General features: G+C 40.8%; 1 protein-coding gene and 1 long non-coding RNA gene across 4 annotated transcripts in view; one reads left to right on the plus strand and one right to left on the minus strand.

Moving 5' to 3' along the window:
* The window catches only part of CHN1 (chimerin 1), a 157,447-nt gene that overhangs the window by 60,282 nt on the left and 85,080 nt on the right, over window positions 1-12,085 (plus strand). For all 3 annotated transcript variants that reach the window (XM_061608424.1, XM_061608423.1, XM_061608425.1), the window contains 2 exons: window positions 869-924; window positions 9,961-9,992. In XM_061608424.1, the coding sequence (XP_061464408.1) occupies window positions 869-924; window positions 9,961-9,992 (88 nt within the window). The remainder of the gene's footprint in view (window positions 1-868; window positions 925-9,960; window positions 9,993-12,085) is intronic.
* On the minus strand, window positions 8,845-11,065 carry LOC133376388 (uncharacterized). Its single transcript, XR_009760467.1, has 2 exons — window positions 10,933-11,065; window positions 8,845-9,376 (listed from the first exon to the last, which is right to left on the minus strand). It is a non-coding gene; the product is annotated as an uncharacterized LOC133376388 (long non-coding RNA).

Here is a 12,085-nt window from a genome sequence, read left to right on the forward strand (position 1 = left end):
AAGTGAAGTTGCCTCCTCTGTGGAGAGGGAATTCCACAACTTAGAGGCTGCCTCTCCCAGGCCAACGCCCTAAGCTCCTGAGGGTGGCAGACCTACCAAGAGGGTCCCCTCTGCTGGTCTTAATATCCGAGAGGGTCTGTAGGGAATGAGGCCGTCTTTGATATATTTGGGGCTTAAGTCGTTTAGGGTGTAAACACTAATGTGAGCACCTCGAATTGGGTCCAGAAATGAACTGGCAACCAATGCAGCTGTTTTAAAGCAGCAGTTATAGGAAAACAAAATGGTACCCTAGCCAGCAATCTGGATGCTGCATTTTGGACCAATTGATGTTTTGTAGTCATCTTCAAGGGCAGCACCATGAACAGCATGTTGCAGTAGTCCAGTATGGAAGTTACTAGAACATGGAGTACAGTGACCAAGTCATTTCTGTCCAAAAGGAGCTGTAGATGCTGAAAAAGGCATTCCTAGCCACAGAGGCCACGTGAGCCTCCAACTGTTGAATCCAGGAGTATCCCCATGTTACAGACCTGCTCCTTCCAGGGGATTGCAACCCTGTCCAGAACAGACCATCTTCCCACCTCCTGGACTTGAGAGCTTGGGACACATAACAAACACCTCTGTCTTTTCAGGATTCAGCTTCATTATATAGCCCCACATCCAGCCTATAACCGCCTCCAAGCACTGGTCTAACCGTCTCTCCTATTAGTAAAAAGTGGCGTACAAATAAACTGATGATGATGACTATAGCAATTGGCACAGAAAGATCCCTTGCTTTCAAACTTGCCTATATGCAAAAAAAAAAGCTAATGTTCACATGCTTGCATGTCTTAAGCATAAAAATGAAATCTGTTTTACCTCTGCCTTCTAGTGTATCAGTTGCAACAAGAAGCTCCCCATCCTAGAAGGGTTACCTACACATCTGAGGTGGGTACTATGAAAGCTAAAAAAAAATTTCAGGCTTTTTTGAATACTGAATATTGTTGCTTATCTTATAATCTTGTTCTGCCAGACCTCCATTCCCTGGTAGGGCCCACCAGTGCCTTCCCTAGACTTCCTTGAATATTTTTCCTGTGGTCACCCTTTTAATTTCCTATAGTGTCCTGAAGTGTGGGACATTAAAAAGGTGCTTGCCCAGTGCCAGTCACTGCCACCACTGCTGTTGCTGCTGCTCGGTAATCCAGATATGTCCACTGGAGGGGGCACTAAAATCTGCTTCCTATTTCTTTTTTATACTTTAAAGAGAGTATTCATCATCTTTATGGTAGTGTTATATTTGTCTCCACACCTTCCTGTGTGTTGTGCTGCTCCATTGAAGTGCCGTGAAGGTACAGTGGAAGAAAAACCTGATGGTGGTATGTGGGAGTTGCCAAGTAATAGAACTTATCCCTTGTGATTCCTGCATACAGATCTTACTGGAATGGTATTTGACAGGATAAAAGGAAAGTGACTGCTAAGCTACCCCAGCAATGTAAGAATGGGCCACAGTCCTTCCAGCAAGCTGAAACCTTCATTTTCATCTGTCGCCTTGAAAATGTCTAATTATTCAAAAATTAAAAGAAAACATTGCTTAACTTAAGCTGCAGTCTATTAAATTCAGTGTGACTTACTTCTGAGTAGACATGGCTAGAATTGTGCTGTTCATACTTGAATTGCTATCAAATGTACGTGACTTTCAGGGCCCTTATCGCAACCCTGTCTAGGAACCAAACTAGAGATGTGCTTCATGGGGTACAACTGCCCCTGAAAGACCAAGTCCACATCCTGGGGGTCATTCTTCACTCTCAGCTGTCTATGGAGGCTCAGGTCTCGGCTGTGAGCCAGGCGGCATTGTATCATCTCCATTTGATACGAAGGCTGCACCCCTGCCTTCCAAACCATCTGCTCCCATTGGTGGTACGTGCCCTGGTCTCCTCTCGCCTAGACTACTGTAATGCACTTTACGTGGGGTTACCCTTGAAAATGGTCCGGAAGCTGCAACTGGTACAGAATGCGGTGGCTCGCCTGATTAAGGGTAGCTGCCAGCGAGACCACATTACTCCAGTGCTGAAGGAGTTGCACTGGTTACCAGTTGCTTTCCGAGCCCAATTCAAGGTGTTGGTTCTGACCTTTAAAACCCTGTACGGTTTCAGCCCAGTCTATCTGAAAGAGCACCTCCAGCATCATCAATGTTGCCGCCCAGCAAGATCAGCCTTAAAAGACCTTCTCTCCATCCCACCAGTTAAAACAGCTAGACTGGTGAGAACTAGGGAGAGGGCATTTTCAATCATGGCACCCACTCTATGGAATTCCCTCCCAAATGACATCCGCCATGCCCCCTCCATGATGAGCTTCCACCGGACCCTGCTCTTCAGGCAGGCCTTTGGGGTGGGTTAGATTTTAGTGTTGTTGTTGGAATTTTAAGGTTCTAATGTGAATCGTATGTTTTTATGTTGTACATCACCCAGAGTGGCTGGACAGCCAGCCAGATGGGCGACTAATACATTTAACAAATAATAATAATAATAATAATAATAATAATGATGATGATGATGATGATGATGATGATGATGTATTATTAGCAACTATGTCTGTGTTTTCTGAAAAATTAATATTGGGAAAAGTGCAGGGAGTGATTTTCACTGGGACCACAGCACACAGGGAGGGAAGGTTAACCCGTTCTTCTGCCATGACCCCAATGAAAATCATCTCCACCCAGCTGCTACTATTCCCGTCTCATTTAGCCTTCAGTTGCACTTAAGGCAGAAGCAACCCTATAGTTTCACTACTGAAGGCAAACTGGGCTTTAAAACTGTCATTGTTTTGGTTTGCATCATGCCTGACCTTCTTTCATTTGTCCATTTTATTTCATCAAGCACTCACTGGTGACTTGTTGCACTTTTGGTAGACAACCATTAATTAATTTTGCGTGTGTGTGATAGAGAGGGAGAAAGAGAGAGAGAGAGAGAGAGAGAGAGAGAGAGAGAGAGAGAGAGAGAGAGAGAGAGCACAGGACATCTAGGATAAATACAATCATTAGCATGCAAACCAGTTGTCAACCAAACCTTCCCAGATATCGGGGCACTATTGTATGACCAAAATGAATTTACCCTAGAGCAGGGGTTCACGGGCTAATCTTAGCCCATCAGGGGGCCCAAGTTAACCCACGAAGCATGGGATCCGCTGATAAAATGATGGAGAAAACCTCCCACTAAGCGACACTTGCAAGGTACTTTGAAGTCCTGACTTCAGGACTTCAAAAAAGCATTATTGTTATGATGTCATGTGATTGGTAGGCAGGAGGCCCCACCCTCCTCTCAAGTTTGGCCTGTGATGCCAATCCTGATAAGATCTGGCCCATGGAGCCAAAAAGGTACCCCCCTGCCTTGGAGTGAGCCATGCATGGAGACAGGGACCGATTCTGCATATACAACAGACTGCACAGTGCATTTTGTGGGTGGTGGACATGGAACATGTGATGCTTCTTTCAGCACTGATTGCTTGTTTGCTCAGTCCAGGTCTCTCCTCCTGTGGTCTTCAGGAAACCGATGATCAGTGCTGTCTAATCTAATCTAATGAGGAGGGGAGGGAGAATATCTTGATTTTGTTTTATCTCTCATCCTACTGGACAAAGAATTTATACAAAACTCAACATTGCAAATCTAGTACATCCAATCACCATGTCAGGAGCTTTTTGTTTTTAGGCAAACGGTTTTGTCTGTTCTGCAGTCAGCTCTGCTGGATCACAGCACAACATCAATTTCAATTTTTAATATGTTGTGGCGTGAAATTTGATTTGCTATAATGCAGCTACAAAACACCATTCATGCTAAATAGGCACTGAAAATGATTAAAGTTTTAAATTTTATTGCAACACTTTCATCATGTACCCAAGGGATGAGGAAATTAATCTTCAAAATGTGTTTGTCATTTTGACATAGCCTTAAATACAGGGGAGCACAGTACTGTCATGGCCTTAATAGCTTATACCGCTTAGATCACAAACAGGATTCATTTACTGAATTAAATAGGAATTACAAAGAAATTCTTTGTACTGTTCTCTTTCAGATGCCAGTTGCAATTCTTCCAAATATATCATAAAGCTCTAGGAAGAAAAATAAAGCTCTAATGGGTGTGAAATACCCCAGGTTTTCAAAAACTCTAGTTTCTGCCAATATTGATTTGACAGGCATTTAAATTATTTATCTAGCTAACGTTGATTCCTGTTCATGATGAAGATTAGTAGTGTTCAGGAGAAATTAGCAATTTTGCTTTCCAGCCTATTAATGAGTAACCTAATAAGGGTTTTCTCTTGCATGATTTTGAACATTATGTACAACATGATTCCCTTTCCTGAATCTAACTCTGAGATTGAGATTTTAATAACATTTTGACTGTCATTTCCCTTCCTCAGACCAGCCCCAATTGTTCATAATTGCTCGGATCCATTTAAGGTTAGATGTGAGTGCAGAGGCAGGTTTTCACACACATATCCCTAGCTTAAGAATGGGGAACCTGTGGTCTTCCAGATGTTGTTGGACTACAGCTCTAATCACCCCTGACCCACTGCCTATGCTAGCTGGATCTGATGGGAGATGGAGTCAAGCAACATATGGATGGCCACAGGTTCTCCATCCTTGAGCTAGGGATATATGTGCCCTAGTTGAATAACAAATCATGTGCAGCAATGGATGCAGTATGCACATTTCTTCCAGTTCAAAAGCTCTCTCAGGTGTTTTATTATATCATCAGCATCAATAATCAGCTAGCCCGAATAGAAACCTTTCCTCACCTGTTAAAAGCATTTCATTAATTTTACTTTCAGTAGCAACAGTTGTAAAGAGCATAATAATCTTATGTCCAGTTAAAAATAAAGACCACAAATACTACTAATTCCAGATTAGAGGGGTTTTTTAACCCAGGATGTTCAGGCACGGGGGCCAAATGCTTCTCATCAACCCTGATCCACACCATCCTCAAATGCCTTTCTTCTTCTTCATTACAATTTTAAAACACATAATTAAAAACAGTTAAAAGCAACATAAACATCATGGAAAATAAGGTAAGTCCTAAAAATATACATCTCAGATGTCGAAGGCCAGGGTGAAGAGGTGCATTCACATCTTCAGCATTCACTGAAGGTTGCACAATGAAGTTGCGAGACACACCTCAGTGGGGAGGGAGTTCCACAGCTTAGGTCTGCCACCGAGAATGCCCTTTCCCAGGCCACCCCCTCCAAGCTTCCAAGGATGGCGGAAATACCAAAAGAGCCGCCTCTGCTGATCTCAACACTCAAGAGAAGGGAGGGAAGGAGGTGGTCTTTCAGACATTTGGGTCCTAAGTTGTTTAGGGATTTAAACACTATCTTGAGCACCTTAAATTGGGCCCGGAAATGAACTGGCAACCAAATGCAGCTGTTTTGAAACAGGGGTTATAAGAGTTCTAAAAGGAACCCCCGCTAGTAATCTGGCTGCTGCAGTTTGGACCAGTTGATGTTTCTGAGTCGTCTTCAAGGGCAGCCTCATGTAGAGCGCACTGTCATAATCCAGTCTAGAATTTACCAGAGCATGGAGCACTGTGGCCAAGTCTTCTCTGTCCAAAAGGGACCGAAGATGGCTAACTAGCTGGAGCTGTATCATTGAGCTGTGAGAATGCCTCTTGCCTGCCTAGATGGGGGATGAAGAAATGCATGTCAGAAGCTTCTGACAAAAGTCAGAAATCCTTGATTTTTTTTTTGCTCGGGTGGGTGTGGGTGGGAATATAGCCTACTGTACAAATGTGAGACTCATATCTGTTGCTCCAATCTGGTCCCATTCCTCCGAAGGTTGCTCATGAAGAAATGCGGCTCTTGGGCTCAGAAAGGTTCCTGTAAAATGTAAATGTACTGCATTCAAGTTGATTCCGACTTATGGCGACCCTATTAACAGGGTTTTCATGATGCTGAGGGGCAGTGACTGGCCCAAGGTCACCCAGTGAGCTTCATGGCTATGTGGGGATTCAAACCCTGGTCTCCCAGGTCCTAGTCCAACACCTTAACCTCTACACCACACTGTTTAATCAGACAGAGAGTGTTTGGGAGTACTGAAAATCTTGCATATTGTTTCCATACAGCTGAAGCCCTATGATAATACAAGAGAAGAATAGATTTTCTGTTCTTAGTGCGCAATATTTTCATGGATTATAGATCCAGTGCTTCTTGTTTGTGGCTTGTTGCTTCAAATTGTTGGGAACCTTTGGCCCTCCAGATGTTACTGAACTACAATTCCCATCATCCCTGGCTATTGGCCATGTGTGCTGGAGCTGATAGGAGTTGAAGTTCAGCAACATATGGAGGGCAAAAGGTTCCTAACACCTGTAATATATGAATCTCAGGGCTTTCCTCTCCTCTGCCACCTATATCCCACCACTTCTTCTAGTCCCATCCTTCTAGTCACCATCCTCCCAAATTCTCTTGCTGTTTCCCTCCCCCTTTCCTCATCAGCAGTAGCATTCCCTCCTATCCATTGACCCTGTGTGAGCTCACCTACCATTTCTAATCATTCATCAATGCACAACATCAGTTAAATTTACATTGTGGAATGATTTAATGATTTAATAATGGTATAATTGTTAATGATGGTGTAATTGTTAATGGCATGTGTTGATACAGCATGATGGGGTAGCATAAAACAAAATTGCTTGGACTTTCATTGACGTAACTCAGCCTTGTGAAGTAAGTTCTCAAAAGTTGTTGGCCCTTAAAAACATTTGCTAGTCCATTTGCCCATATCTGTATAGAAGAGTTTGAGTAGTTTTTGCCAAGAGAAATGAAATTCCAGTGCCTGGTTGCCTGGAGACAGTTCTTGCTTGTCATGTGCATGTGGCTACTTACTTTATATTCATCACTGTGATGTGATAAGAGCTGGTAAACAACGAGGATATGTGTATGTAATTGAAGTGTAGCCCAGTTAGCATAATACCACATATCAAGGGTACCAATGTACATCTGAGATCGTTGGCCACTCTGTAGAATAGGATAGCACAAGATATGTTCAGAATATGTAAAGATGCAGCATTGAAAAGCAGGGCTTCATTTTATATCTTATTTAGAATTCCATAGAAATTGAGGTCTTAGATAAGAAAAGCAATTAAATTCATGCTTATTCAGAAATTGGATTTATGTATGCATTAGCATGGGAGGTCCTGAAAGGTTCTGAGAAGCCTAGCAAAATAAATTTAATCAAGATACCATCTGTTTTTATACATATAACTGCTATGTCTAAAATATTAGGGTGCTTTCACAAATGACACTTCCAGAAAGTTTTTTATTCTTTGTCACTTTGTGTATGCTCTGTTATATGGCTCATTATCAAAAGTGAAGAAAGCCATTTTAAAACAGAATATAATTGTAGCCAGTATATATTTTTCCAGTGATTTACAATTGTGGAAATTGTTATAACTAGCAAGTCCTATTGATTTCAGTGGTTCTGTTTTGAACATGTCTGGATCCAACTCTGTGATTTTACGTTTCGGATAGAAAACCAGTCACAACACTTGAAACTTGAAAATTCTTATTTTCAAACAATGCTCCTGAGATTTCCATTTTTGTACTCTCAGCTAGCCTTTAGCATGGGTTTTCCCTTAAGAGCCAGTGTGGTGTAGTGGTTAAGGTGTTGGACTATGACCTGGGACATCAGGGTTCAAATCCCTACACAGCCATGAATCTTACTGGGTGACCTTGGGCCAGTCACTGCCTCTTAGCCTCGGAGGAAGGCAATGGTAAATCCCCTCTGAATACTGCTTACCATGAAAACCGTATTCATAGGGTCGCCATAAGTCAGGATCGACTTGAAGGCAGTCGATTTCCATTTTCCTTAAGTGCAGGGAAATGGGGGCTAGTACTATCTTCTCAAAATAATTGAATCATTAAACTATATCAGCAGATTGGAAATAATAGAAATTAAAACCTAGATTAGTGTAACCTAGCACCAACCACAACACGAAGAATTAAATCTGTTGAAGTGCAGTAGGGTCCACATCAGTGATAAGCTCCTACATTTCTTAACTTTTGGAAAAGAACAGATGTCTGTCTGAAAGAAAACACTCCCAATGTTGTTTAGAGTGCTTGAAAGCAATATTCTTCAAATACAGTAGAATTCACATGGTCAAAACTTGAATGCTATTCTGAAATGCCTATTATATACTCCCTAGATAGCTTCACACAGTATAATCCCAGGTCCTGGTTTGTAAATTTAAAAAACTGGACGCCAACCCTGAGGAGCTGATGTTGTCTCCTATGTTGATGCTTCAGATTCACACTCACTGGACGTTGAGGGACAAGGGGAAATCCTTGATGACATTTCTAGGGGTAGAGGAGAGAAATGAAGGAGGGTTTCAGGCATGAAGGGAAGACCAAAAGGAGGCAGTTCCACTGCAGGTAGAGATGTGAAAATGACATCTAAAAGTGTGATGATGTCCATTGTCTATTCAGTTGTATAACAGACTGTATAATGGCTAGGCTTAAGCCATTTGTGAGGTTTTACAAATATCACTTCTGTTTACTTGATCTTATTATCTGAATGCATTTAGGTATTTCCTCAGGTCATTCGGAAAAGAGAGTATTGTGATTAAGAGAATCAAGCCTTTGAGCATTCTTTTGGATGACACAGACATCAATATAGAATTGAAAATTCTATTGAATTCTATTCAATTGAATAATTGAATTGAATAATTCAATAATTCAATTCAATAATTGAATAATAATTGAAAATCTCTCTTAAGATGCTCAACTATCAATCCAATTATATTGGTTTTTTGCAACTGAAGCAGAGCTAATCTCAAAGCATCAGGGTGTCTTCTAGATGTAATAATTTCATAGGAAACAGATCATACAATCACCTGTTTTTACTGATATATTTCCAACTGATTTAACATTCCAGTTGTAATATAAATTTTTCAAGGCTATTTATTTAAAAAATTCAGATTTGTCACTTGCCACATGTTTATTCTTGTGCCATACCATGCATACAAGATGCCATTTGCTGTCATAGCTGGGCATCTGACCATGGAGTTAAAATAATCTTAAGTGAAAAGATATCAAGCGAACCAAATGATTGAATTAATTAACATACCCCCTTTTCTTGCTGTAATGAGGCTTCATGCTAATATGGCACTAATTACCAGCAAGCTTGAGTGAGCACTGTCTGCAAACAATTTTGTCATAAGCAGCTCTTTGTACATGGCCAAGAAGCATCTAGGTAAATTTCCTGTTAAATTAGTTCCTGCAGATGTTGTCAGCATCCTAGGGGCTTCCTTGTCCCATCCCCCACAAAAGGTTTTCCATGAACCTCCTCTTCTTCTTCCCTGGAATTACCAACTTGTAGGTGACTCGTTGCATGTTGGCAGCTCAAGTCTGCAGAAGCTAGAGGGAAAACAGGATATGCAGTCTATAACTGTACTATGCCATGTTGGTTCTCATTGAACCATGTTGGTTCACATTGAAATTGTAAATGAGAGACGCATAATGGAGCAAAGGCTTTAGGACAAGGCCATACTCAGAGGTACATGGTCTCCAGACTAATGTATATATAGTGTGTACAGTAATCTAGGTTGTGGCTTACTGGTAGAAATTGCAAAATTCCCATAAGAAGCTGATTTCCAGTTGTTGTGAAATGACCCTTAATAATATAAGACACTTCCATGAATAAAGTCGTGGTATCCAACTTAAAATATATGGGTTGTATTCAGTGCTACTCAGAGTAGATCAATTGTAGATATGACTAACTTAGATTCAGTATTTCAGTGGTCTGCTCTGCGTAGGACTTAGTTGAATACAACTCCGTGTTCTCAATAAACAAAAAAGGTTTAGTAATGATTAAAAAATCTTTGTATTTTGTCTTAACTCTTGTTCAGCTAATCAGAAGACAAACTATACAGTAAGGAAAAACAGCTTTCTATGACTCCTGTATTGTTCAATTAAAATACTCCTTTTTTCTTTTTCAATAGGTAGAGAACAGACCAAAGTACTATGGACGAGAGTAAGTAATATGGCACTGTGAATTTGTTGCTTTAAGCTGAGGATATTTTGATAAATAGAGTAAAAATACAAAAATTGTGCCCAGTGGCTACTGACCATTTTCTCAATGTGCTCAAAAAACATCTCAATTTGTTTTACAGGATACAGAGATACGATTATTTTGCAGTTCATTGGCGCTTTCAACATAGAGAGTCTTATTCAATCATGAATAGGTCACAGAATAAAATGCTGACATGCACTCTTCAATAGTCTGCAATTCTAATGACGGGCTACCTGTTTTGTACTTAGATCAAAGTACTGTACTTCACACATTTTCCTGCTTCCATTTGGCAGAATTGGTGGTAATAAAATAAATGAGGTTTTTTTTAAGGGTGGAAAGAACAAAATCAGAGTAGAGTCCTCATAGAATTGTAGAGTTGGTAAGGGCCTACATGACCATCGAGTCCAACCCCCTGCTCAGTGCAGAAATCCAAGTTAAAGCATACCTGACAGGTCCAGCTGCCTCTTGAAAGCCTCCAGTGTTGGAGAGCCCACCACCTCCCTAGACAATCAGTTCCACTGTCGTATTGCTCTAACAGTTAGGAAGTTTTTCCTGATTCTCAGTCAAAATCTGGCTTCCTGTAACTTGAGCCCATTATTCCATCTCCTGCACTCTGGGATGATCAGGAATGGATTCTGGCCCTCCTATATGTGACAACCTTTCAAGTACTTGAAGAATGCTATCCTCCTCCTCCTTTTCCTTCTTTTTAGAGTGGCTATTGAAATTTATAGCCAATTTGTTTCCATGCTTTCCCCATACAGTGAAATTAGGAAGGCAGAAACTTAGATATCTGTGGATTGTATCGTAGTAAAATTCTTAATATATATTTTTCAGCAGTAAAAAAGCCACCTTCAGTCCCTTTTAATTTAGACATTTTTACAGGGGTATTTTTGTTTGTTACCTCTGAATTTATAGTTTGTTCCTCTTGGAATTCATGACTTCACAATCATCTGTTCTGTGTTGAATTCAATGTGTTTTTATAGAAGTAATTTATAGTTTCTTGACTGGAAGTAAAGTATCTTCACAGCAGTTCAAAATTGCCAGTGAATTAATGGCCTTTAAAGTTCTTAAAGGGACATATAAATTTGAAAGTGTACTTAATTTGAATTATTAACAATACCAAGTAATATGGAATTCAAAACTATGTAGATATGTCAGCAACTTAGAGCCAGTTTATATAATTAGTAAAGTCAAATTTGAAAGCTTTTCTAGACTGTAGCACTGCTGGTGCAAATAGGAGCTTGTATGTTTCAGTGCTACTCTCATGAAAGAAATAAAACCTTCTTGTGCATGGGAAACAGTATGTATGGAAGAAATGTAGGAGAGCTAGTGATGTAGCTTACTGTCATTTGCAGAATTTCATGTCTGAGGATCAGGATCTAGTAGGGTTGCCAGATCAAAAGCATCCCAAACCCTGAAATTTCAGGGTGGGCCCTACTGATGGCATTAAGCAAGATACATTAAGCATCAACCACAGTTGCTTGGAGCATACTACTCAAACAAACAAAAAATATCTGATTGGAGAATCAGCTGAAGTGGCAGGATCATTTCTACTCACCTGCTTAGGGAGCCTGAGTACGGAACATTTAATCTAACCTACTTGCATCTGTTGGCCTCAGGCCAGGCCAGTCACCAGAAGGCCATTGTAAGAAAAAGGGAGCCTAGTGTTGTGGAGATGTTAGATGGGAACATTCAGGAGTAAAGATGGATGCCCCAAAGGCTGCAATTCTAAGCACACTTATTAAGAGACAAAGCCCCATAAAACTCAACAGGGCTTACTTCTGAGTAGATATGATTAGGACTGTGGTGTTGGTAAGGCTTTACTAGGAATCCTCTGCAAAGATATCCATATCAAAGCAGGGTTGGCAATCCCCTGCCTGGAATGCCCTGCCTGCCTTTTAACATGGTTGCTCCAAACTTCCTTACAGACTTGATCCTTCACTGCAGAGAGAGGTTTGTGAAATGAGTAAGAGTCAAGAAGATTCTCTACCCTTTCCTGCCTACCCTGTGGGCTGCTATAAACTCACTTTGACAACCAACCCAATTCCAGTGAG

This window comes from Rhineura floridana, chromosome 2 (genome assembly GCF_030035675.1).
Source record: "Rhineura floridana isolate rRhiFlo1 chromosome 2, rRhiFlo1.hap2, whole genome shotgun sequence".
Taxonomy (NCBI): Eukaryota; Metazoa; Chordata; class Lepidosauria; order Squamata; family Rhineuridae; genus Rhineura; species Rhineura floridana.